Source organism: Poecilia mexicana, unplaced genomic scaffold (genome assembly GCF_051168715.1).
Source record: "Poecilia mexicana isolate PSO_F unplaced genomic scaffold, ASM5116871v1 scaffold_7, whole genome shotgun sequence".
Taxonomy (NCBI): domain Eukaryota; kingdom Metazoa; phylum Chordata; class Actinopteri; order Cyprinodontiformes; family Poeciliidae; genus Poecilia; species Poecilia mexicana.
Window position 1 is genome coordinate 13,624,017 of NW_028263376.1, and position 27,989 is coordinate 13,652,005.

The following is a 27,989-nucleotide window of genomic DNA, read 5'->3' on the forward strand; positions in this document are numbered from 1 at the left end:
GATTATACAGTGGGGGTAAACTGTCTTTTTCTTCACAAACTCATTTAAATCCAGTCCCATTTAACATCAAAATCATTTGAGGAAAAGTCAAAAGATAAGTAAACCTGAAATGAAGTGAAAGTGATTTTAGTTCAGATGGTTTAGTTGTTCTCCTCAGTCAGATGATTTGGTTTGGTTGAAATATATCTGGAAAGATACTCAAACTCTGGGTAAAAGTGCCTGCAAAATCATAACATCAGTACATTGGGCTGAACTTCTGATTAATGTGATTAAACATTTAACATCAAATTGGATTGTGTGCCATTGAATCTAACATTTCTCTACGGATGTATCTGAATTAGTTTGATATATTCTGTATTTTTGGTCTATTTAGAAACCACATTTATATGAATAAACATAATTTAGATAAATAAGTGGCAAAAGCTGAAAGCAGAGCCAGTTAAAGAGCTGAGTAGACGGAGGAAATGGCGACTGAATGGAGCAGAGGAGTGTCAACCCTGCTTGGGCAGCAGATTATTTGCAGAGCCACAGATTCCCGGCTGCCTTGTTTGGCCTCCTGCTTGTCTGTCACTCTGAGTGTTTCTGTGTTTCTATACGTTATATGAACATGAGACGCTGTAAGTTTCAGTCAGTTGACCAAGTCTATATGTGCCTGTGGGCATATCAGCGTGGTGCAGGATGGAGACTTTGTCACATTTGCAGCTGAGTGTAGGTGACAGTGTATGAATCTGTGGTGGAGCACAAACTGACCGGTTATTTTTACTCCTCCATTTAAAATCTGCTTGCAGATGCAGAAGTGCAGGATGTTCCTGTCATCGTGTTTTCCAGCAGTTTTAACTCTCCTCTTCAACTCGTCTCTCCTCCTGCCTTTCGCTCCTTTCCCCCCTCTGTCAGGCAGAGTTACATGTCATGATGATGGAGATGATCCAAACATATGCATGCCTGCACATATTTTGGCCTGAACGTTTGTATCTGCCAATGTTTGTCATTTTTTAACCTGTCAGTATCAGCTTGATATGTCACATTTCTATTTGTGTTTCTGCAGGACACGGGATTAGCAACGTTCTGTTTGTTTAGTCTTATGTCAGCTGGGGTTTTTTGTTTTGTTTTATTTTTATGCTGTCAAAGGGGTGGGTCAGTTAGTTGTGCTAACACTAAAGCACTAATCATAAACACTAGTTCTGCTGATGCTAAAACTCTACAACAACACAGTATTTAGCAGAAGCTAATGCTAACTCACTAACTTCAATTTAAACTGTATGTGCCCTTGAAAACCTACAACTCTCAAGCACCGATTTCATTTTGACATAATTTGTATGTTCTATAAAGCATGTGTAAGAACAAGGAAAAACAAAATATATATTTATGATGTCAGTTTTGGTCCTCCATAAAAGTCTATTTTGTTAAAGGTTAGTTATACAAAGACAAACACTTTGTGTTTTACATTTTCCATTGTAAGAAAATTACAAATTAAGAGTCTGCAACAGCCACTGCCAGCCATATTTGTATCATCTTTAAATTGAAGTTCAGGGCCGCACAAAATCAGTCCAAGGACCACAAACAGCCCCTGGGCCACATTTTGGACAGCCCTGTTTCTGCTGTCCATGTTTTATTTTGCTCCTGTATTTCTAGAAAGCACTGAGTTTTCTCAGCAACGCTTTGCAGCTTCGTAATGAACTGTGGCTTTGGCAAAGCTAATTTTATCTGCATTTACCTGATGGCACCCTTGAAGCAGAAATATCTGAGCACATTACAAAGTCACGGAAGAGGAAGAGAAGAGTATTGCTGCTGGGAATCATCTGCAACCAGTCCTGACTTGTCTCATGAATAAAATTTGTCAACAAATTTGAAACAGAGTTACAACAGTGTCAAAGCTGTTGAAAACGTTAAGAAGTGACAAAATCATCTCCTAAAACATTTAATATCTGGGTTTCACCAACGTCAGAAAGTGTTTAATGTGTCATAAGAAGGAAAAAGTGTGTTGCAAAGTGACATCAGTTCTACCATAATTGCTTTTTGTTGGAATCTGTTGCATGTTTTCCATTTTTGACTAACCAAACTGGATTTTGAAGGACAGACCAACCTTTTATTTCTAACCATTTCAAACCTGTGTTTCTCGTCTTCAGGTATGTCCACGCCCTCTACCTGGGTGCCCAGAGCCGGTGGCACAGGAACGGGCCCCGCCGTCACTTCCACTGGAGGCTGATGTTCGAGAGCGCAGACATCACCATGCTGCGCCTGCTGGAGGCCTTCCTGAAGTCTGCGCCGCAGCTCGTCCTGCAGCTGAGCATCATGATCCACGGGAACGGCGTGCTGCCGCTGCAAGGTCAGACAGGCGCCGCGTCGCCTTCACACTCAATGTTTCATGGAAAGATTTTTTATTTAGAGGAAAGATTCTATAAATACCTAGTTTAGGAAACTGATTCGGTTTAAATCTGTCTTTTGACTTTACTGTTATAATTTTTTAACAATTTTTCAGCCCTGTAGTTTCTCCAAGGATCCTATTTGGCTGCTTTTCACACCTGATTCCAGTCAAATGTTTAAATGCTCAGTATTTTACGCTTCCCATAATCTATAGTCTATAATCTATAGACAATAGATTATAGACTATAATCTATAGCCTTTTAAAGTTATATTAAGATAGAGTAGCCATTTACAAGGTATAACAGCAGAATGGTTTTTAATTAGTAGATATGAGTAAAACCAGCCAGAAGCCTGAGTTAAGATCCCACCCCCAGAGGTCACACCACAGGCATTACCAGAGGTCATCAAAGGTCAACCAACACCTCAACATTTTAGAGTCAATGAACTCTGCTAAAATATTTTAGCAGCACAAACCAACACAATTTGCACAATTAATAAATGTCGATTTTGTTTGATTTTGTTGATATCTGGGGACTTTTGGAAACTTTTTTTTTATCTTAAAAACTACAACTGCTAAAAGGTAAATGTACATCCAGGTGTAACAGCAGTAAAGTGAAAGGCATGTGGGTTCACACAAAGATAAAAGTATAAAACTAAATTAACATATTATAAGGACTAAAACACACAAACATGAAACTACTGTTTGAATCGTGTTTGACCCTGGAATTGTTTCCCAAAATGCTTCGGTCCATGTGAACACAGGCTAAGCAACAGAAAAACTCCTGCAGATGCATGGAATCTCTTTTCCAACGTTTTGGTTAAGGTTAGTGTTAGCAACAGACTGGTAATGTGTTGGGTGAGGCATGGATGTCAGTAAAACAGGTAGAAATACAAAAATCTGTGTGTGTGAGTCCTGAAGGCAGATATCGGTGGGAGAGTCTATGCTTTATTTATGCCACTCTTACAAGAAGCAGATTGTTCTTTGATGAATAAAACAAAACAATGCTCCTTTCTCCAGCTTCACACACACACACACACACACACACACACACACACACACACACACACACACACCTGGCTGCAGCAGCAGAGGACGAGCACTGGAAACACAGGAATGACACATAAAACCTACAAACACACACAGAGACATGAACACACACACACGTGTGCCTGAAGAAGTGTTAAAGACGAATCCTTCACATTTCCGTAAGACAGGAGAGAAGAGGGGCTATCTGTCAGTCTGCCCCAGGGCAGCTGTGGCTACAGTGTAGCCTGCCACCATCAGCATGTGACTCTGTGTGTGAATGACTGAATGTAGTGTGAAGTGCTTTGGAGTCCTCTGGGCTTGATAAAGTGCTGTACAAGTTCAGGCCATTTACTGTTTTGCTGTCTGCAGTGTAAGGAAGCATTTGTTCCAAACAAATGTGCAGCTGCCCAACCCGACCCGGCCCGGAACGGCTCGGCCCGACTCAGTTCCTGTTTCTGGTCATTTTGCATCAGATTTTTGTGGTGTTTACGGTCATCAGGGTAGAACAGGTTCTGCTCTGTTTCAGTTTAGCTGAGCAATTTTTTTTATTTTGGACTTGAGTGTTTTTTCTAAACCTTGAAAACCTTTATCTTCCCCTGAATTTAGTTTTACAGATAAGTTATGTAATTGGCTGTTTTGTAAACTTTGACATCTGCGTTGAATACTTGGTTATCGACTGCTAAGAAATATTCAAGTAGTTAGATGTTAATATTCATGCTCTTATTTTGAAGTGGGTGAATACTCTGTAGTATTTCTGTTTCCTCTCCTCATATTCTCTCTCTTTTTTCCCTGATAATGTTATTTTAAACAAAAAACACGTAGGAACAAGATAAAACACGCAGAATAAAACACAGTCATAAATACATCATCTAAAGTTATTATAGTACAGGTAAATTATATCAAATATATAACTGTTTTCCACTTACAATCATAAATATTTGGAATTATGCAAAAAAATTACATCTAATCACATTAAAGATGTTAGTAAAAACAGAAAACTGTATCCTCCATGAAGTGTTTATCTTAAATCAGAGCATCTTAAATGGCAGAGATCTCCACACCCTGAAGATAAACCTTGTGCCCACTGACCATAACAGCTTTGCATGGATAGTGACATGCCTGGCTGACAGTGGAGTAAATCAGCCCAGCTCTGTGTTTCTCCAGAAAAGGCAGTAAATGTGCTCTGACAGTCACTGGAAGCGCACTCGGGTCCCTCTGAGAACGTTACTGCATGCAGCTCCACTGAACACTCCTACTGTCTGTGGAGGAAACCCGAAACAGCCGCGGTCCGCTGAAATGGAGGTCAGCATCACTCGCTGTAACCGGGTCTGCAGTTCCAGCAAAGAAGACACATTTATAATGTTTTCAAGAGCATCATTTTGGAAAAAACAATAATGACGATAAAAAAATATGAAAATAAATGACACACAGTTACAGAAGAGAATTAAACGGCACAAAGGGACAGCGTGTACAAACCGACAGTGGGATTCAACTGCAATGTAAAATTAAGGATATTTTTTGTCTTGTTTACATTTATTGTTTATTAAATTCTGAATTATTTTTTTCACCTCGTGTGGATTTTATTTCCAGTTAAAAATAAATCAAAATAAAAGCATGGATTAGCAAATAAAACCATGTGCAACATCAGCAAGCAAAACACAGGAGTAAAATAGGGTTGGCAAATAAATGCACTGGCAATCAGATAAACTAGTAGGTTAGTTAATAATTGGGTTAGCAGATGAAAAAATTGGAAACAAACTGAGAAACAAGTTGAAACAAATAAGTTAATTATTGCTTTAAAAAATATTTGAATTTCCAAAGAAAATAGTGCAGTACATCAACGGATTAGCAAATTTATAGTAAAGGAAAGTTGCACAAACACACATCTAGTTACTGGTTTTGAATAGAGAGGATCCTGTAAACTTGATCTGTAACACATTTATTAACAACATCCAAGCTTTTTATCAGATTAATGGTTTGAACAGCAACAAAAACGTAATTTCAAACTTTTAAAGTTTGAAGATGTTGGACCTTAACCATAAACTCATAAACTTATTTAAAGAAAACATTTCTTACATTTGAGTAAAAACCATCAGAGAAGTGGCTGCCTAAAAAACACCCAGAAAAAATTTATTCAATTAGAGAAAATCATTTAAAGCAACATTGATCAAAAATAACATTAAAATGCAAAGTTGAGGTGCCTCTGCTTTAATTTGCTGCCATCTCAGTGTGATCCGTGGATAATTTCAGACAAGCTAACTTAATTAACACACATGAATGTTTAATGTGTTGAACTGTGCTCCGTGCAGCTCATGGTGGGCCACAAAGTTTAATTTGCAAGCTGGTGATTCTTCAGCTCACTGCAAACTGTCATGATCCTCACCGTTCCTGTCAGCTGTAATGTTGCTCCACCGCTCTGCCCCTCCCGCCTGGCTGTCTGCTGGTTGCTGATTGATGTCACCTGTCCCACTGCCTACATTAACTCCTGCTTTTGAACTCTCATGTCCATGTCTGTGGTCATGTGTCTGACCTGCTTTCTGCCTCCTGATAATCTGGGAGAATCTGTTTTGTTGGGGACCACAGATGTAACATTTGTTACAGTTTCAGCTGGTGTGGTTTGCATTGAGTCAAACAAACTAAACCCACTGAAAAAACTGTTCCATTCTGAAATATGTCTATAATACTTGTTTGACCTTTCCTGGGTTGTGGTTGTTGTTTGGTTGTGGTTGTTTTTTATGCAGTCAGTCCAACTGACTGCATAAAATAAAACTGCTGTAGGACGAAACACCAAGAGTCTATGATGGGCCTTTTAAAGAGCCAAGGTGATGAGATGCTAATAAGTTCGAGTGATCTGGTTGAAATTCGGTAAACATAACTACACTTAAACAATCAAAAGGTGTCGGAGACACAGGGTCTTTACTGCATCCAGTTTTTTTTCGTTTTTTGTCCTGACATCAACGTAAATCTAACAAGATCTTAAGAATTCAAAACATTAAAGTGGTACTTTTCTGTTTCCTACCTGTAGTCTATTTTAGTTATTTTTTCCTCCCACTTCCTGTTTCACCAGGCCTCTCAGCTTCAGCATCTCTGGTTTCACTGGCCTGGATGATCGCCTCCTACCAGAAGGTTCTCCGAGACTCTCGTGACGACAAGCTGCCCATGTCCTACAAGGCCGTGATCGCCCAGATGCTGTGGCACTTCTTCACCATCGGGGCGAGGACCGTGGCTTTCGCCCTTTTTGCCTCTGTCTTCCAGCTCTACTTTGGCATTTTCATCGTCAGCCATTGGTGTGTAATTTTTGATCAAACTCAAAATGTTTGCATTCAGACTAAGATGCTTCCTTTAAGAGTATCAGTACTTCAGATGGTGATTTGAAATATTGAATATACCTGTAAAAAAACCAACATGATTACATGTAACTTTACCTCTGTTGATGTGCTTTAGGTGTGTGATGACCTTCTGGATTATCCAGGGTGAGACTGACTTCTGCATGTCCAAGTGGGAAGAAATCATCTACAACATGGTTGTGGGTATCATTTACATCTTTTGCTGGTTCAACGTCAAGGAAGGGCCCAGTCGCTTCCGAATGGCTCTGTATTACTCCGTGACTCTGGCTGAGAACGTGGCGCTGACCGCGGCCTGGTATACCTACCGTGGCCCCCAAACAAGTGACTCATCCGCCCTGGTAGTGGTGTGCCTGGTGGCCTGCAGCTTTGCCCTGGGAACCTTCTTCATGTTGGTGTACTACTGCTGGCTGCACCCGGACGGGCCTGTTCTGGGCTCCCAGTGGGGAGGATGCGTCGATGAGGGTGTGGTAGGAACAGGGGGGATGGTGGGAGTTATTGACGCTTGCCTTACTCCATCGCAAGGGTCCCAAACGGATATGGTCATTACCAGTCCTCCACGGACTTTGCCCAGGACTAAGGATAAAGACTTGGGGGATCCGGTTCCTGGGGAGCGGGACAGAGACAAGGACAGCTGCCTGCCTGTCTTCCAGGTACGTCCCTCCCCTTCCTCCTCTCCCGCTCTGCTGCACAGGACCTCCTCCACATCCCGTGCACAAGAGGGTCCTGTGATCAGGATTGACCTCCCAAGAAAGCGATACCCAGCCTGGGACGCACACTTTATCGACCGCCGCCTCCGCAAGACCATCCTGCTTCTGGAGACCACCTCGGCCATAAGTCCACGGATACAGTACAGGAGCAGCTTGATGGGCAGCAAAGAGGTGTTAGAATATGAGACAACTGTTTAAGCCAACAGCGGCTGTTAAACTACAAAGCGCAGTCTGGGTCCAAGGCTCAGCCCGGAATCAGTCTTCAACCCAGGAATATCTGTGCCGGGAGTAACATGAAAAGAAGACAGAGTGTCGGGCGACTCTCATTGAAAAAAGAGGTTGTCAAACTGCGATTGTGAAATGTGAACCTCAATGTGGGACCAAAGCTGTTGAAGAACATATAGCAAGAATTACCTGTTGGAAGTTAATGGAGTATACTGAGCCAGGATTGTCTCATTTTCTAACACTTCAAACAAGAGGAATTTAATCTTACACAAGGGACCAGTAAGTGTTAGATTTTGTTTCAACCTGGACGGTGAGGACAACAAGTAAAAGGACACCAGAGAAATAAAGCTTGAGATAATTAAAAAAAACAAAAAAAAAAACAGTCTGCTACATGAACTGAAGCCTCAGGCCACAGAGACAGAACAGAAATGTATGACATGTTGAAGAAACAGATTGTCAGAGTGTTCATGGGGCATACAATCATTTTGGGTTTGGGCAAAATACATAAATCTACAGCCTATAGATTTGGCATTCACAGATGCTGAGTCATTGTCTACAACCAAATTCATCCCAGGTTTAGCCAAGATAAACAGACACCTCTTCCCAATCAGTCACTTCAGCATGCTTCAGAGAATTACAATGACTTGCAAGAATACACACAGACGAGTCCGAGTCGATTTGTTGCAAGGGTTGCTTTGTTCTTTCCATCCAGTCATGTCCCCAAAAGGATGCATGTGCCTCACAAATCTTTGGTAATTGTGCTCTTTAAACATTTTGTCAGAGGCGTCTAAAGGAAAAAGCTGCTCGAATTCCCCAGCAGGGCCTTGGCTTTCATCCGATGATGGATCGTAACTCAGTCTAAGCTCAGACGGTCCATGAAACGTAGGCCTGCAATACAACTGATACCAATTCACCCATCCATTTGTGCCACAACTGCAGCCATAGCACAAGTCTAGCTGTTTACATCCTAGCTGCACTGTCGACCCCAGCACCAACGGACTTGCTTGGAAAGCTGAACGAGGATCTGATAAGTGGATGTACGTGAGCAGCTTCTCAAACGGCTACCGATGGATGGCATGCTGTAAATCGCCAGAAACAGGTCTGTGATGTACAGTTGAATAAATGCAGATGTCCAATACTGTATAAGATGTTAAAATAAGCTGTAGTTAGGTGATGAATGCCTTTTGTGAGTAAGGAAGCTTCATTTACTCGTAAGAGTCTAAATGTTGTCCAAAGTGGTTCACTTTTTTCTAAAACTCATATTATGTAGGATAAGGAGGATATCACGGTCTATTTCAGTATACTATGAACTGGTTTTTAAGGGTTTGATTTTGAGGGCAAAAATAATAAAAAGAAATATAACACTTGTTTAAAGTTAACTGTCAAGACAAAGAGTACAGATATGTTTTTGCAAACTAGGTAGTTGCAATAGTTGATGTCTTTTGTAACAAAAAGGATATGCCCACCGTCTAAGTTCTTTTGTTGGGTTTGGTTTCTTTGGAGGACCATCGTGTTTTAAGATTAAGAAGGTTCTGCCTCCCCCTTCAGGCAGGGAGAGCATTAACTGTATAAACAACGCTGGTCCTTGGAGTGTATATCGTTGGTGGACGTGGTCACTGAATCAAGAAGTTAAACAGAAGTGAGAAAGTTCCTAAAAGTGCAACAGCACTGATTAGTGGCTCTGACTCCAGTAGTTTCCAATTAAAAAAAAACATCTTTTGAATACAAATCTTTATGGTCTCCATTGTTTTGGTCCTTAATCCAGTCCAAACTAAGGCTTTACTGTCAGGTTTTAAAAAGGTCAATATTCTGCCAAATTAGAGGATTTTAAACTACAAACTACCAACCAACAGGCGATGCCCAGAGACTAAATCCATTTGTTTTATAATCTACAGTTGGTTTTGTTTGGAGAACACATTCCTTTAAATGCATAGCTTTGGGCAGAAGTTTACTTTGCCACTATTAGGCATGGGCCGGTATGAGATACTCACAACTTTGATTAAAAATTCTTGATTTAATTACCTTTATCTAAAATAGAAACTCAGCAATTGTTCAGAAAGTTACATATTTATGATGGTGTTAAGATGATGTTATTGTTCATTCTGCCCATGGATGGACCAGACCTTTACCCTAGCAGAGTTATTAGGTCATATGAGTTTGCTTGTCTGGGCCACTTGCATCTGAAGAACGTCTATGAGGGAGTATGAGTCGCCTGGTTTGCTTTGAAGGGCTATCTGGTCATTTTACACCAAAACCAATGCTGTCTCCACATGTTTAGCACAACAAAGATGCTTATTCCTGTGCAGGATGGACTCCACTCTTTGATCGAAGTCCTAGGCCCCTTTGGATGTTTTCCAAGCATGCACAACTGGAAGGAGACTCCAGAGCAGAGAAGACTGGAAGCACAGAGAAGACTGGATATATTTCCAAACCACCAAATTTGTCCTTTTTGTAAGCAAGGAAAGAGTATAGTACCTTTCTTTCAATCAGCTCATCAACAAGAAGAGGGAGAGGCAGCACTCAGGCTCATCCATGCAGTTGGTCAAACTTACCTTATTCCAGTGAATTTGTGGAAGCCCAGTAAAATGACTTTAAACTGTTGGAACTTTTTAGTAGTCTAAAAACCCTTGTATGCCTTGATACTGGTTACCGGCCCATGCCTGATCAATTTAGACTCCATACACTGAGGCAACAATCAACAGTTCAGGTCTGATGCTTTTGGGTGTGGGCATGTTTTGGCAGCATGTCAGTTATTGAATAAACATTGGATGTTGCTCTTTCTTTTAATGTTGTGTATGAAAAAGAAGGGAGCAGTGAAGACAGAAGGAAAGTGGCTGAATCAATGTGTCTGTTCTCGTTTTTCATCTTGGACAATTCAAAACCGCAGGTGACGGGGATACATTGTTGAGTTTTTAACGAATCAACAACCAGCAGCGTTTGGATTTTTCTTTTCATATTTTCATGAGACATTTTCTAAGTTAGTTTAACTTGAGGCTTGTTAAAGATGAAGATGGATCCTCAACATATCAGATTTGTCTTTCAGCTGATAACCAAAGTTAGTAATTAGCTGGTTGGAAACCAATGGATTGCTAAAAACAGATGGTCCTCCAGCTTTTGCTACCTAGGATGCAGCTTCGGAGGTCAAAGTTTAGCCCCATCACTAACAGGGTGTGGCTAAATGTCACTATCTGCTAGAGAATGAAAGATCTTGCCTGGTCAGCAACAGCTTCACTTTCATCTTCATCAAACTATTTCTCCCCAACAGCCTCTTTGAACTTAGACTTAGTCTTTTTCTGAAGCCGTTAGGTGAGGTTTCCGTCTAAAAGTTGGTCTGACTTGGTAAGAAGTGGAGGTCTCTTTCTGTCTCTTTGAGAAAAACTTACAGCAATGTAGTGATTATGTGTAAAGTGGTAACATTTACTCAAAGGTGGGTGTTTTTTCTTATAGAAATACTATCCTTGTGCATGCCATCAGTTAAATGGGGTTTTTCAACTTTGTTGCTGTAACATCAAGATGTTGAGGCTCAGTAAGAAAGCAGTAGATCTCAGTGTTTGAGGAAGATCCCAGTCCATAGCTCCTTGATGCAGGTACCAATGAACACCATAATACAGCTATGAAGATTCTCAATATATCAGAAGACATTAAATTTGGAGATTTCTGTTGCTGCCACGTTGAGTGAACAAAATCGATTGTTGCATTCAAAGAACTCTGAGAAATATCAAAAAAGACTCAAATGCCGGTACATTGTGACCCTAAGAGCATCTTCTGTTCTTGCTTTATTATGTCCTCAGTCGTCGTCCGTTGAGTGTTTTGCTGATGGCGCAAACACACTCTTCTGTTTCCTGATGTGTTTGAAGGATTGCTTCATTGAGTGTTTGGTGGAACGTAAAGAAAACCCAGTCTGTGTCATTAAAAGACAGTAGGACAGAGGTGCTCTGACTCTTACATAATGCCCTCCACACTTACTGGCTCACTGGTAAAGATGTGCAAAGAAGTCTTAACTTTCCATTGAAGCTGCATAATTTCACTCCAGGTCTTTGCACTTAAAGTCTTCTCCTTTAATGTTTCAGAAGGTTGGAGCGAGCAGAGAGAGGGATCTTTAACGGTTTCATGCAGACTTCAGCCCGCAGGGTTATTTACAGGGTTTGGATCCGCGGACTGAGAGCGAATAGAAAAGGATTTTAAACCTTGAGAACCCTTATATTGATTTTTCTTCTGCATCAGCATCCAAGTGCTCAACGTGCCACTCAATCTTGAAATATTCCAATATATTTGGAAGAGAAACTGCCTCACAGCTTACAGGTCAATCGCCATAATTAACAATGAACACGGGAAGGTTTACCACAAATTAATTTCTTGTTTTACACCTGATATACCTGGACTGTAGCTAAAAAGCTCAATCTCATAATAGTTTATGTCCGAGCAGGGATGATCAAACTCCACATAATTATATTTTTGGTGGTGGGACTTTTTCCAGACAGTGTCTAATGGTGATAAAGACTGGATGACCCTCTCTGCCACTCTTTGGCACATTGGAGATGCATATTTGTTCTTTACCACCCTCCTTACTGCGTGGGGACCAGATAAACTCATCCAGACATGTTTGTTGAAGGGCCAGTTGTAAAACCTTTAGGTTGAGGGGATTTTTTTTTCTGGAAGCTATTTTCTTACTTGCCTGTTTTGTTGGCCATTAAAGCCTATAAAACACATTGGTCAACTTCAAAATTATTATTTTACAGAGATTTTAAGTGTGGCCATCATGATATAGGAAATATATATATTTTTTTACTTTGGTGTTTATTTATCCCCTCACTTTGCTACAATAAAATATTTATCTTAAGACTTTTGACACATCTGTACCAATAAGTGGGAAGGGCATCAACCATGATCCAGATCATTCAGGAAGGCAAACAAAAGCAAACAGCCGCAGTTTGATGACGCAGACCGTGTCCTACCTGAACCCGGGGACGTCAGTCCACTGGTGACATACACACAGGTGTTAATGGTGCTGAAAACAATGACTTTTTGTTACAAATGATCATGACCTGACAGGCTAATGTGCGGCTGGTGCATACACAAACCACCCAGTCACAGGCCAAGGTACACTTTGCTTTCTCTGATTGGGTCATGCAGCCGTTTTTCTGTCGTTAAGCTAAGATAACAGTTGATAGTAATGTGCTGATTATATATTGACTTGAACAAGAACATGTTTAAATGTTATCGAGTCCAAAAGCTCGAATCATCTTTTGTTAATTAATGCAAGGAGTTTATGTTGATTTATTTTTGTATTTGTTTTATATCTATTTATCTATTGTTTGCTCACTTGGTGGCCATGTCTTTGGTATGACTCTTTTATTAAGATGTAAAATATGAAAATAGTTTGTTTTTTTTACTCATTCTATATTTCTGTAAATATCAGAGTGATACTATTCTAGGATGTGCGTGTTCAAGTATGTGTGCTTTGGTATGTAAGTATGTTGTGTATGTAAAGTATGTGTGTACTGTAAGGATGTGCTCTCAGTTTCCTCTTCTACTTTGTTTTTGATAATGCCGCTTAAACATCCTTTGAGTGAGCAAGCAGAAAAATAAACCTGTGGTGAAAATTATCTATGACGATGTTAAAAAAAAGAAGAAAAACAAAGAACTCAACAAGCTGTGCTGATTACTGTAGGTGGGAAAAATACTGTAGTAAACATGGCTCAACAGCCATCAGAATAAACTCAACAGGCCTGCGTTTGTGTCTTCTTTGATGCATGACAGCTGGAAGTCGGTGGATTATTTAACTTCTACTTTTTTCACAAATTAAAGGTGTATTAAAGGTGTTGTTTTTCCTTCTAAATATGGATCTTTTATTGTTTAGGAAAAAGCTGCATAATTTTTGTGTTTATGGGGAACTTCTTATAGTGCAGATCTCAGAAAAATCAAGAATCACATGCATCAAAGTTGATGATAAAACCAAACGTTCATTCTTCATGGATTTGTTATGGATTTATAGAAATGTATATGACCTACTTGTTATGTCTGGTAAAAAAAATATAAATAAATAAATAAATAAATAAATAAATAAATAAATAAATAAATAAATAAATAAATAAATAAAAATACAACAAAAATTCACAGAGCAGGGTTTATCTATTAGAAGTTAAGTCATGCTAAAATGCATAAATTGGTTCTTTGTGCTGATATTTTTGTGTTTCTGTGCAAACTGGGACATTTTTGTGTAAATTTGTTTTATTCTTCAAAATTTGCAACTAAAGTTTTCACACTATCACCAGTAAAGACCCCCCACCCCCAAAAAAAACAAAAGTTGCTAAATATATAGACGAAGTCATTAAGGTGGCAATAACCCCAAGCCCCACAATTGGCCACGCCCCTCTTCACTCCGCCCACTTCAGTGAAATTTTTCAACATTTTTCTGGGGTGGAGTTATGCTTTTAGTTGCACCTTTACGTAGATGCAGTTAGAATGGCATGTCATATTAGAGATGCAGTGACTGTTCAGACTTCCTGATATTCAGTGATGAAACTCTTCTGGACACATTGACTCTTTGCAAAGTTCAGTCTGAAGAACCACTCTGGATATTTTCTCTATCCAAAGAAACAAGTGAAAAACAAGAAAGCTCAAAAGATAATGTCCTACCTCAGATTCTAGTTGCCTAGGTAACCAGATGATCATTAAGCTATTAGCTCAGCAGATACTAGCGAACGGTTGCCTTGACATTAGGTGCAGAAGGATGCTGAGGCTGTTTGTGTGAGACTCCTTTAGCTCCATCAGCAGAATTTCCCCTCTTTTCGTTTTCTCTACGTTATAGCCCATAAGTTAACCTTCATCACAGTGCTGCCCTCTTTTGGCCAAACGTGTTTACTGAAATCACAGATTCATGGTTTCCATGGTGTGAATCTGAAGAAAGTTACGTCAAACTTCAACTCTCTGCTATTCCAGATGCTGCAGAAACCGCTACTTATAAATGATTTTGTATTGTGTTGTAATAAGAGTAGAATAATTCTACCCTGTAGGGATTAAAAAAAGCTGCACACAGATAGTTAGGCAGGTATTTCTGTAATCTGCATCATCTCCTGTTTGGCTGCAGGTAGTAAATTGTTTAAAAATGCATCACTAGTGCCTTCACAATGTATTTGCGCAGCATTTTCACTGAAATAATGAGAGCGAGTGTTAGGAGCCTGAAATCATCCCAACAGCCAACAGCTATCAAACGCGCAGTACTGGGTGCAGCTCTGTTTATCTTCTTGTTCTAAGTGTTTCAGCCAAGGCAGCTGTTTGCACCCATAGTAAATAAATGCAAAAGGCTTTAAAACAAATTCTGCTCCTATTACAACAGTCTAACTTTACACTGTAAACAGAAAAAGCTACTTTTATTTTTATATATTTGTTCTTTGAAAAGGAAAATTTGTTTAATCAAAGCCACATATGCTGCAGTATGTAACTTTTATAAAAATATAATTTTTACATATTTGTTGAAACTATCAAGAAGTCGTGACAGTATGATATGAGACAAATATAATCTGTGCATAAACCGAGCTCCTCTGCCTTTTCCCAGTGCTATCCAGAGCCAGAAGGAGGGTCTTAGTGTTGTCAATCACCCTCGGTGTGGCACTGCTTATCGCTCTTCCAAAGAGCATTGGAGGGAAGCTAGTACATCCTGTCATGAATGCTAAAGATAGTTAGCATAGGCACTGATGACAACAGATAAACAGTTTTTCTGTAATGGTGAGTTGTTTCTCTGCTATTAATACATTTAGCAGCAAGTACATGAGGATGATTGGCAGCTCAAAGACCCCCCCTCCTGGCCCAGTTATTTGCTGCAGTTTTATGCTATCAGTTGTGATTGTGGAAGGAAGATGGAGTACCTGGAGAGGACCCATGAATGCACAGGGAGAACATGCAAGCTCCGTGCTGGGAGGCCTGCATGGAGTGGAAGTAGATGTCTTCCAACTATCAGTGTAATGCACAGTACATGTATACATATTGCATGTCTATTTTCATAAACAGTGAAAATACTGATCTCTAAATCTCCTTCAGAGTAAGTAAGCAGTAGCAGAAAGCAATAGCAGAGTGTTTTGGAAAGGCTGGTTTGATTACAATGAGGCCTGGAGTGTTCAACATTCACTGAGTTTATTAATCTGTTCGCTGTAATGACATAATGTCAAACCTGGGATGAAAAGTAAAGTCTTTTTTAACTAAAATCCCATAAAGAGAAAGGCCTTTGAAAATCACCTTAGGCTGTATTATAAAGAGAATTGGATATGACACTTGTCTCTGCACAAATACAAATTTAAAAAGGGAATTTTGAGCTGTATAATTTGTGTGTTTTATCAGAGAAGAGAGAATGGATGTTATCAGTCGTTGGTGGAGTTTCCTCTCGGACAGGAAGTGGACTTCCTTCGCTTCCTGCTCTCTCTTCATGCCCAAAGTGTTTGTGTGTGTGTTTGAGAGGTCTCAGCAGAGTAGACAATCAGTGTAGAAGCAGAAAAGGGCATATATGACACGCAATAAATGAACTCAGACTTATAGGAGCAAAGAGGCAGAAAACGGCAGAACAACTGAGAGACAGGAGCCACAACATCTGAGTGGAAACTATGAGAAGGATCCCAACTTTCTGACCCAGAACAGAGCCGCCACGATGGACTACGAACCAAAGAAACCGAAGAAGGTACTTATTTTATTTCCATTTTTTATGTTATTAATATCTTGAGGCTACTCTATCCAAATGGAAACTGTTTTGATGTTGGAAACCTGTTGATTTTGCTTAAAATTGCCCAAAATAACAGAAAGTAATTTGAAAGCAACAGAAACAACAGAGTTTGACTTCTTGGATTGATTCATGTCTTTTTTATATTAGCAGCCATGTTTTCAGTAGTGCTCTCTATGAACTCTCTTTTTATTTTTCTTACAAAATTATGGTGTGCAGAGTTTTTGACATGCACAGAATAGATTGGTTACATTTTGTCTCTTTGTCATCAAAACACTTTTTAAAAGACATTTTCTAGTAATGATAAAAATGTTTCCACTACAGTCATATTCATTCTGATGAGGCTCAGATTTAAAGCACCTTTTGAAAATAATCTTTATCTGTCATTAAAGGCTACATTTCTATAATAAAGCATGTGTTTTTTTACTGATCTGATGTAATACTCTGTTTTTAAAAGTCAAGTTTTCATTGCCTGTAAGTGGAAAATCATCATAATTAACAGAAGTCAAGGCTGGAAAACACCAGTCTGTAATTAATCTATAAAACATGTTTCACTTTATGATAAAGTACTTGAAATAAACTAATTTTTCAATAATATTCTAATTAATTTAATTGGTCTGTATGTAAATGTAGACATTTGAGTCTTTAGTATTCCCTGGATACGATGGTAAATATTCTTATTTAATTCAGTTCAGATCGTTGATATAGTGTCAAATCACATCAGGTGTAATTTATATCCTGGTACAGTTCCATTTGGACCCAATTTAATTCAAATCATAAAGTCAGATTAATAACCCAGTACATTGCAATTACACTTTTATTGTTCAGTGATATAATCAAGAATATGGTGACAGTTGACAGAAAATTGCATCGTATTTAATGCCAGAACATCAGAGGATTTGTCTGTTTTTGCTCCCAGACTTTCGTTTCACCCATTAAGCGTCTGGTCTGGTCCAGATCTGGCCGCAGGGCCGTAGACCGCGGCAGCGTTTACCGCCGGCCGCTCCACACCGTCCCCCTCTACCCACCGGATTACCTCATCCACCCCGAGCGGCTCATCTTTGATTACGTGGAAAAGGAAGTGAAGGTAAGAAATGATGAACAGAACTGAAACGGTAAAAAGAGAAGCTTTAAACTGCTTAATGTTTGACCTCTTCTCTTAGTTCCTGGGTCACCTGACTTGGGTGTCAGTTTCATTAAATCCATCAAGCAGGGATGAACTTCTGCAGCTGCTGGACACAGCCAGGGTTGGTAGTTTTGCTGATCTATAACTCATTAACCTAAATGTTTTTTTTTTATTAACTTAAGCTTTAGTCGCCAGTTAATGATCAACTGCAGAAACTCCTACAGCTTTCCAGCATAGTGCAGTGATATGAGAATAAAGCAGCTCTGTTCTTCTCTTCCAAACTTATTCCATAGTTTGGAAGATGCTTTACTACAGATAAAGGTTAGATTGCACTGGGATGTTTTGGGGTTTTTTCCATAATACTTTCTATATAGAGAGAGACAGAGAGAGTTTCAGCATTGCTGTGGAGGAGAAAACATTTAAATCAGACACAGGAAGGGTTGCAGGTTACATATGCTGATGTAGTTAAGTGTATTCATTTCTGAATGGTAAAGTGATTTGTGTGGATAGAGAAATTATGCACAAAGTTCAGAATTTGTTCTTCACTCTGAGCTGATTGACGTTGATTTAGTTTTGCTTCCAATAAAGAAATATTAGATTGTAAACCTTATCTGCTTCTGCAGCAGCATATTTTCCAGTTTTCATCATCGATAAATTAATCTAGTGTGACCTTGGGTACAGCTTTGGATCCTCTTTTTTACCAGATCACTCACTCAGATAAGTTTGTAAAGATGGACAGAGGCACTGCTGCAGATTACAAACGGTTTATTGAATTCACAAATGTTTCATGTACAATAATAGTCAATTTATTTTATTATACCAAATGACCACACTAAAGGTGGAAGTCTATGCTGGCCCTGGGATCCTTAAAGCTGAATAATTAAAACTAGATAAAAATTTGACTGTTTGGGGGAGGAATAATAAGAAAACAAAAATACAACTAAATACACCCAAGTGTTCCCCAACAAAAGCGCACTCACAAAAATCCCTAGTGAATACAAAGGAAAAGAAAAAAAAGAAACTCCCCTTCCACTAGTCTCCTCAATATAAATAAAACAGCCTAGGACCCAGGGACAGCATAGGTCCCAGTTTAAAACAAGTCAGCGGACTACAATAGAAAGTCTCTTTCCCTAAACAAACCCCCCCCAAAAAAAGAAAAATTATTTTTAATCAACAATAAACATCTAAAAATAAGTAAACTGAAACAAAAGAAAAATTGAAATCAAAACAAATCAAAAACTGAAACAGTAGCAGGCCAACCTACACACAAAAGAAATCAAGTTAGACAAGAACATTAACCAGCCAGATAAATCATAAGAAACGGCCCTTACCTTCTCTACAGTGAAACCAGTAAATGTTGCTCTTGACGTCACACTCTAAGGTGCGTTTCCTACAACAATCAGTGGCAGAATCAGTCAAATTCTAAACTCACTCCACGATTGATGTTAAACATACCTGTGCACAAGTTCTCAGCCTGCATCTGATCATCTCAGCGATCTACCTGCTTTTAAATGCAAATGCTGATTACCTGTCTCCCTAACAAGCCAGCTGCGCTCTGTCACAGCATCTTCCATATATGGGCAAGAGGAAGAGGGCGCAGCAGCACACATTCAGGGGAAACAATATGTATGAGGGGCCGTTTAGGACAAAATTTACGTTTTGTCTCTCACACACTACCAAAAAGTCTCGCATACTCCAAAAAAGTAGCCTCGCATACTCAAAAAAATTACGTTTCGTCTCTCACACACTACCAGAAACTCTCGCACACTCCAAAAATTACGTTTTGTCTCTCACACACTACCAGAAACTCTCGCACACTCCAAAAAAGTAGCCTCGCATACTCAAAAAAATTACGTTTTGTCTCTCACACACTACCAAAAACTCTCGCATACTCCAAAAAAGTTGCCTCGCATACTCAAAAAAATTACGTTTCGTCTCTCACACACTACCAGAAACTCTCGCACACTCCAAAAATTACGTTTCGTCTCTCACACACTACCAGAAACTCTCGCATACTCCAAAAAAGTTGCCTCGCATACTCAAAAAAATTACGTTTTGTCTCTCACACACTACCAGAAACTCTCGCACACTCCAAAAAAGTAGCCTCGCATACTCAAAAAAATTACGTTTTGTCTCTCACACACTACCAAAAACTCTCGCATACTCCAAAAAAGTTGCCTCGCATACTCAAAAAAATTACGTTTCGTCTCTCACACACTACCAGAAACTCTCGCACACTCCAAAAATTACGTTTTGTCTCTCACACACTACCAGAAACTCTCGCACACTCCAAAAAAATAGCCACGCATACTCCAAAAATTACGTTTTGTCTCTCACACACTACCAGAAACTCTCGCACACTCCAAAAAAATAGCCACGCACACTAAAAAAATACTAAAATGTCACACACACACAAACGTTAACTTTCTCGCACACATACACTAACAGCTCGCACATTCACAAACGTTAACTGTCTCGCACACATACACTAACAGCTCGCACATTCACAAACGTTAACTGTCTCGCTCACATACACTGCTACCAGCTCGCACACACACACAGACGTTTATCTCTCACATACACAAGACTAAAGTTGAACACACACACACAGTACTAAGACTCGTTTTTTGAATGTGTGAGAGCGAGACTTTTTTGAATGTGTGAGAGTTGTCACGGAAGAGGCGGGGCATAATTTTTGGATCAAACTGCGCATGCGTAGATCCTAAACCTTAAGTTTCGATTGTTGACTCACTGTATGTTCTATTACTTAGTATATTTGTGCTATATATATTTTAAATATATATAGAACGTTTAATTTTCTTGTAGATTAAATGTGCTATAGAAATAAATGAATTTGATTGATTGATTAAAAATAGCAAAATTGCTGTAGTACAATCTGTCCACTGGGTGCCAGCATTACAGGAATTATTAAGAGGTCTTGTGAGAAATTCTGTTCCCCCGTGAAAATCTGTTCCCCCTGTGACGGGAGCGCGCATTGCAGCCAGAGACGTGGATCCGGTGAATCTGACCATTTTCACGGCGCTTCTGATCGATTTCTCGGTAAAAACTACTCATATGATCATATCAATGTGTAACTTTCAGTTTAATCGGCAGCTATCAAAATAAAAATACATACATAAATAAACGAGGTCCGGTGTGGAGGTCTTTTTTCGCTGTTTTGTGTTATTTTGAAAGCGAAGAAAATCGATCTTTTTTCAGCTTTTGTCTCGTAAGCCTGACAAATAAAAGTCAGTCAACAAACACAGGTTCCCAACACATAGTGTGCATTTATAATTTTTCATTTCTGATGAAGGAGGAAGGAGATTAATATACCTGCAAGATCTTTTACTTTGTTTTCAAAATATTTGCACTATGTTTGACATTTGTCCTTAACATAGTTTAATATAAGGTAGCTATTGAAAGATAGTTTCAATATATTTATATATATTTAAAAACACAAATATACTAAGTAATACAACATACAGTGAGTCAAAAATGGAAAATTATAGTTTAGGATCTACGCATGCGCAGTTTGATCCAAAAATTATGCCCCGCCTCTTCCGTGACAACTCTCACACATTCAAAAAAAGTCTCGCTCTCACACATTCAAAAAACGAGTCTTAGTACTGTGTGTGTGTGTTCAACTTTAGTCTTGTGTATGTGAGAGATAAACGTCTGTGTGTGTGTGCGAGCTGGTAGCAGTGTATGTGTGCGAGACAGTTAACGTTTGTGAATGTGCGAGCTGTTAGTGTATGTGAGCGAGACAGTTAACGTTTGTGAATGTGCGAGCTGTTAGTGTATGTGAGCGAGACAGTTAACGTTTGTGAATGTGCGAGCTGTTAGTAGTGTATGTGTGCGAGACAGTGAACGTTTGTGAATGTGCGAGCTGTTAGTGTATGTGTGCGAGACAGTTAACGTTTGTGAATGTGCGAGCTGTTAGTGTATGTGAGCGAGACAGTTAACGTTTGTGAATGTGCGAGCTGTTAGTAGTGTATGTGTGCGAGACAGTTAACGTTTGTGAATGTGCGAGCTGTTAGTGTATGTGAGCGAGACAGTTAACGTTTGTGAATGTGCGAGCTGTTAGTGTATGTGTGCGAGACAGTTAACGTTTGTGAATGTGCGAGCTGTTAGTGTATGTGAGCGAGACAGTTAACGTTTGTGAATGTGCGAGCTGTTAGTAGTGTATGTGTGCGAGACAGTGAACGTTTGTGAATGTGCGAGCTGTTAGTGTATGTGTGCGAGACAGTTAACGTTTGTGAATGTGCGAGCTGTTAGTGTATGTGAGCGAGACAGTTAACGTTTGTGAATGTGCGAGCTGTTAGTAGTGTATGTGAGCGAGACAGTTAACGTTTGTGAATGTGCGAGCTGTTAGTAGTGTATGTGTGCGAGACAGTTAACGTTTGTGAATGTGCGAGCTGTTAGTGTATGTGTGCGAGACAGTGAACGTTTGTGAATGTGCGAGCTGTTAGTGTATGTGAGCGAGACAGTTAACGTTTGTGAATGTGCGAGCTGTTAGTAGTGTATGTGAGCGAGACAGTTAACGTTTGTGAATGTGCGAGCTGTTAGTAGTGTATGTGTGCGAGACAGTTAACGTTTGTGAATGTGCGAGCTGTTAGTGTATGTGAGCGAGACAGTTAACGTTTGTGAATGTGCGAGCTGTTAGTGTATGTGTGCGAGACAGTTAACGTTTGTGAATGTGCGAGCTGTTAGTGTATGTGAGCGAGACAGTTAACGTTTGTGAATGTGCGAGCTGTTAGTAGTGTATGTGTGCGAGACAGTGAACGTTTGTGAATGTGCGAGCTGTTAGTGTATGTGTGCGAGACAGTTAACGTTTGTGAATGTGCGAGCTGTTAGTGTATGTGAGCGAGACAGTTAACGTTTGTGAATGTGCGAGCTGTTAGTAGTGTATGTGAGCGAGACAGTTAACGTTTGTGAATGTGCGAGCTGTTAGTAGTGTATGTGAGCGAGACAGTTAACGTTTGTGAATGTGCGAGCTGTTAGTAGTGTATGTGAGCGAGACAGTTAACGTTTGTGAATGTGCGAGCTGTTAGTAGTGTATGTGAGCGAGACAGTTAACGTTTGTGAATGTGCGAGCTGTTAGTGTATGTGAGCGAGAACGTTAACGTTTGTGTGTATGTGCGCGAGCTGGTAGTGTATGTGAGCGAGCTGGTAGTGGTGTATGTGAGCGAGAAAGTTAACGTTTGTGTGTGCGTGGCTATTTTTTTGAGTGTGCGAGAGTTTTTGGTAGTGTGTGAGAGACGAAACGTAAATTTTGTCCTAAACGGCCCCTCATAAATATGCCCCGGCTACACTAGCATTTAAAATTCACAACTTTGCTGCATTGATTTCCCAGCATGATGGCCTTTCAACTTCCTTGAAGAAATCCTGTAGGAATGTGGACCGTGGACGCTGACGTAGCATTCTTTAGCATTGAGTTGCTTTCTTACCAAAACTCTGCAAAGACCCTCAATAGAGCCTAACTTTTGACTCTGTGTTCGTCATTAGCAGCTGAAGGTGCTGCCACTGAAGACGAGCGTCGATCAGGACTGCATACTGAGTCTGTCTGCTCGCTGTCTGCTGCTGACATGGAGAAACAACGAGAAGCTGCTGATGAGGATTCCCACACATGAAATCGCTGCTGCCTCCTACCTGCGAGACGACGCACTGCACCTGCTGGTTCTCAAGACAGGTGAGGCAAATGTGACTGATGTCACAGTATGGAGGAGAGCCCTCCACCCCATTCCCCCCTCCAAACCATCAGAGCCCTTCAATAAACACGGACTGATTGTCAAATATTAGAGAGAGCACTGTATGACAGCGTATTAGGGTTATACAAAAAAAGAAGTACATTTCCCATAAAAAAAACTTTGAGACTAATCACAGAAGGTTTAAAAACTTGGAAATTTAGAAGCCTGAAAAGTCAAAAATTTGCGAGAAGAAAACTCAGAAATTTTATAGAAAAAACTTGGACATTTCTGATACAAAAGTTGAAAAATGCAAAAATTTGAAAATTTCTGCAAGAAGTTTTTTTTTTCTGTCTACAATTGCTCTGATACTACTGTCGTGATATTGTAACAAAGAGATGGATTTTGTTCCAAAATGCGCATCCTGCAGGTCTAAATGTGGATTCTGTGGTTGCTGACGATGACAGCCTGGACAGGAGGAAAACACAAGGCGTCGACGGGCGACGACAAACCATGAGCTGCAACGCTGAGTCGCGACCAGCAGGGGGCACGATGGAGCGCAGACACACCATCTGTGGAGTTGACTGGAGGCCATCGCTCTCCAGAAGTAACCATGACAAAAACCAAAATGTGGAGAGAGGAGGTGGCGAGAAGGCGGGGGGAGGAAGCTTAGAGAGAAGGAGAGTCGGCGGCAGCTGGGAGAGGAGGCAGCAAACCAGAAAAACCGGTGGGAGCTGGGAGAACCGCAGAGCGAGACCAATGAGTGGGAACTGGGGGGTGGGAGGTGGAGGAGGGAGCTGGGAGAGGAGGCATGGAGGGGGTGGAGGAGCGGGGAGCTGGGAGAGGAGGCATGGAGGCGGTGGAGGGAGCCTGGAGCGGCGGCAGGCCTGCACTGGAAGCTGGGAAAGAGGGAAAAGCTACGGCAGCTGGGAGAGACGGAACTACAACCCGCTGGAACCCACACCCTGTCCTGATGCCTACTGCAACCTGGTCATCCTGGCGATGGAGAACAGGGTGGGGGTCTTCCCTGGAAGGCAGAGCAACCCAGATGATGCTAATTAGTCCACATAAACACAGATTTATGTGTAAACTAATCATCTGAACCTTGGTGTTTATGTGCAGGACGCTGCAGAGGAGTATTGCTCCCTCATTTGCCAGATGTTCCAGATCATTTACGGCCATCAGACCATTGAATGTGTTGACAGGGCCGGATTTCACCACACCATGCCAGATCAATACTGGCTCCAAAGGAGTGAGTGTCACAAAGTTAAAAGAAATAAAGGCTTGAAATATTTCACTCTATGTGTAATAAATCTATATGCAAGTTATGCATTTCACTTCCTGAAATGAGTGACAAAAATCACATTTCAGATGCACTGCTTACGTAAGACATTTGGGAAGGCCCTCACTTAGGGTTCATTCACACCATTCCTGTTTAATCGGCTTTAATTCAAATCCAGTTCATTTTCCTAGAAATCTGGTTTGTTTGTGGAGGTGTGAATGCGTAATCGATGTGATGTGGACCAAAAGAACGAACTCTGGTCTCCCTACAAACCTCGGTTTCTATTTGAAGTAAACTCAGGTTTGCATGCCAAGCAGATCAGAGACTGCTTGAGTTGATAGAAGGCTGACTTTGTAATTGTCTTTCTGTGTCTCTGATGGTTCAGATCAACAAAAAGCAGAACCTTGTAAATAACCCAATAAAATAAAGTAATCCTAAAATGATTTTAACAGACTTCAAAGTAATGCAGTAAAGAATAAAGAGTAAAACTTGAAACATTAAGACGTTTCTGTATCTCTGTACAGGTGACAGCTGCCTGACTGACATGTCCTACAGTTATGATCTAGAGTTTAGCTGCTGCAGCTCTTTGTAAGTAACATGGCTGTAGAACAATAACTACTACTGCTTTTTGTATGTTTATATGCAATCCTCTAAGAAGCCAGTGTCCTTCTGTCTCTGTAAGCGATGGCTCCCAGGAGGCTTTTGAGCTCTACTACAGTGAGACGTACAGCGAGAGCTCGTCTATCTCGCTGCAGGACTCCCATCGCAGCCTGGCATCAACCAGTGATGGAGCAGACAGCAACCCTGCCCTGCTGCTGATGCAGGAGTACATGATTACAGTGAGTGTGGACAACAATCTTCACAAGCAGAACATGAAGCTAGGCGGATCGGGTTTGGCTCCAATAAGTTTTGAAAGAATTAAAAACAGGCACCATGGAAGGAAACTGAATCCCCAGCATATAAAGTAAATAAACCCCTGTGTGTGTGTGTGTGTGTGTGTGCGTGCGTGCGTGCGTGCGTGTGTTTATGTGCAGCTGAGGAACAAGCTGAATCCTCTGGAGCTGCACCAGTTTGCAGTCCTGCTGAGAGAATACAGGCTGGGTTCAAACATCGACCACTTCTGCTCCGAACTGCTGCAGCTGTACGGAGACAAGCGCAAATTCCTGCTGCTGGGTGAGAGACCGAGACGGAGTTATTCTTTTCTTTTATTTGGATCCCCATCGGTTGCAGTTCTCTGCATCTACTCTTCCTGAAGTGCCCAGATTCAACAAGAACAACTAAAAATACTGAACATGCATAGATTACATAACACAGGCAGAATAAAAGTAACTGCAAAAATAAACAAATAAAAATACATGCATATTACATACATTCAACATATAAGTAACTACAAAATAAACAAATACAAAATAGAGGCCATAAATTAAAACAAATGAATTATACTATAACAAAAAATATTCCACTAAAGGACATTTACTTCAATAAATGTCATTTACTTCAATATGTCTCCTATAAGCAACGCATATATAAGAAAACATACACAGTCAACACAACACAAGAAGAATCTAAGAAGAATTATTCAGTATAGTTGTTTATTTCCTTAAAGTTGTTAAAAATTCATTCTTCTGATGTGTCTCCAGTATATATTTTGTTAAGGTGGACATACCTCTAAATAAAGCCGACATCTTCATAATTCAATATGAATCATGCTGACATCTGTGGTAAAAACAGCTACAGGTGAATTAAGTCCTGAAACCTCAAATTTAATATATAAAACCAGGTGCAGTCTCACAGAAGGATTTATACAAAGCAAAATATGTAAATATTTCAGCTAAGATGCTATTAAAAAGTACACAAAGGCAAGCAGAGAGAAAAAGGGTTACAATGTAGATTATTTTCTTCCACATTCTGTTATTCAAGAATGAATTGTTGGACTAAGACTAATGATGGAAATACAACATTATTTTGGGAAAGACTGTTTTTCAGAAACGTTTAATTTCCTGTGAAATGTTCTTGTCTTGGAATCCTGGTTTGTTTCATTTGGGCCCATTAACATGCTCATCCTTTGTTTTTTCAGGCATGAGGCCGTTTATTCCAGACAAAGACGTCGGCGTGTTCGAGGAGTTCCTGGAAAGCATCGGGATCCGAGAGGGCGGGATTTTAACCGACAGCTTTGGACGAATTAAGCGCAGCATGAGCAACACGTCGGCCACAGCCATGAGAGGGTACGTGGAAATGGATGTGAAAAGTTTATTTTCAATAATTCAGTTTATGATTGATTCATCACACAAAAAGTGGTCTATTTTAAGAGCTTATTTCTGTTGAGTTTGATGGTTATAACAAATGAAAACACAAACTGTGGTCTCTCTATATCAGAAATTATATTATATGATGACACCAAAAAACATTTTTAACACCGAAACTGACCTAAACTATCTTAGAGAAGACTGCTGACTTGACAGTTAGTCAGAATTTTAAGCTTCGACAAAACATTGCTAAAACAGAGCTGTATTCAAACTTATTTTAACAAAAAAAAGTGTGATATTTTACTTAATTTCCGCTATGACCTTTAAGAACACATTTTAAATATAAATAAAACTGGAGAAAATGTGGGGGGGTTTTGGTAAATGTGTACTTAAGGAACAGTGAGAATCGAGGCCTTGAAAAGATTGTGAATCAAATGCCATTAGAGTTCAGTGTGGATTCACAAGGCGTGGACTGAAATCCCAGGCTAAATATGGAACAGACGGTACAGTACATGCACAGATTGTTTTCATAGGCTGACGTCTCACTAAGGAGATGTGTGTTTGGTTGATTATTTCTTTGTTTGGTTCTTGAAAAGCATGTTTATTTCCTTTTAAATTGTGCCAGATTTTTATGTTTTGAGCAGAGTAGTTGGGTATGTGAAAAACTTCAGTTTTCTCTGCCAAACATAGATTTCCTTCATTTTATCTATGTTTTAATTATTTTAATTTTACAAGTGAAATAGATAAACATTTTGATGATATTCTTCTTTACTGGATGCACCTGTGGTTTACTTTGGTTTTATTAGTTTATATCCTGCATTTTGTTTGATTTATTTCTTCTCCCTATACAAAAACCTGTCAGTAAGATAACAGCCGTTCTTCTGTCAGTAGGTACGACAACGGCTCTCTACCAACAGGCTCTCAGGAATTCAACCGACGGATCACTGACATCACCCATGACATCCAGGCGCTGGGCTTCCAGGACACGCACGGCGACATTGAGGAGGAAGACTACTACCTCTGATGAAGGCAGAGAAGAAAAGACTTAAGAGAGAGATTTCCCAACAGTTCTGGGTTTTCATTCACAGTAAAAAGGAACCAAAGTCAAATTGTGTTTGTGCACAAACTTGGTGAATAAAGCTGATTTTGATTCTAAGTTAAAACAATTCTGTGTTTAGATCCGAAGGGAATATGTAAATTATTTTGAATTAAAAGTTATTCATGATAAACAAGCAATCATTTTGAGATGTGAAAAAAAAACCTAAATAAAT

At 40.0% G+C, this 27,989-nt stretch overlaps 2 protein-coding genes across 4 annotated transcripts in view; both read left to right on the top strand.

The window, feature by feature from the left end:
- xkr7b (XK, Kell blood group complex subunit-related family, member 7b) overlaps positions 1-13,394 on the top strand; it is a 37,012-nt gene extending 23,618 nt beyond the window's left edge. Inside the window, exons 2-4 of the mRNA XM_088007516.1 lie at positions 2,127-2,326; positions 6,459-6,678; positions 6,836-13,394. Of these exons, the coding sequence (XP_087863642.1) occupies positions 2,127-2,326; positions 6,459-6,678; positions 6,836-7,643 (1,228 nt within the window). The 3' untranslated portion in view covers positions 7,644-13,394. The remainder of the gene's footprint in view (positions 1-2,126; positions 2,327-6,458; positions 6,679-6,835) is intronic.
- A 2,709-nt stretch (positions 13,395-16,103) lies between these two features.
- ccm2l (CCM2 like scaffold protein) lies at positions 16,104-27,988 on the top strand. 3 transcript variants are annotated; one of them, XM_015001516.2, is made up of 11 exons: positions 16,104-16,341; positions 17,300-17,467; positions 17,544-17,627; positions 23,012-23,195; positions 23,621-24,204; positions 24,313-24,442; positions 24,997-25,060; positions 25,155-25,311; positions 25,507-25,645; positions 26,550-26,697; positions 27,607-27,988. In XM_015001516.2, exons 1-11 carry the CDS (start codon positions 16,312-16,314, stop codon positions 27,740-27,742), a joined length of 1,824 nt encoding a protein of 607 aa, XP_014857002.1. In that variant the 5' UTR covers positions 16,104-16,311; the 3' UTR covers positions 27,743-27,988. The 3 variants fall into 3 exon arrangements, with proteins under 3 accessions (XP_014857002.1, XP_014857003.1, XP_087863209.1); XM_015001517.2 differs by having other exon boundaries at positions 27,610-27,988; XM_088007083.1 differs by lacking the exon at positions 17,544-17,627.
- Position 27,989: the final 1 nt, after the last annotated feature.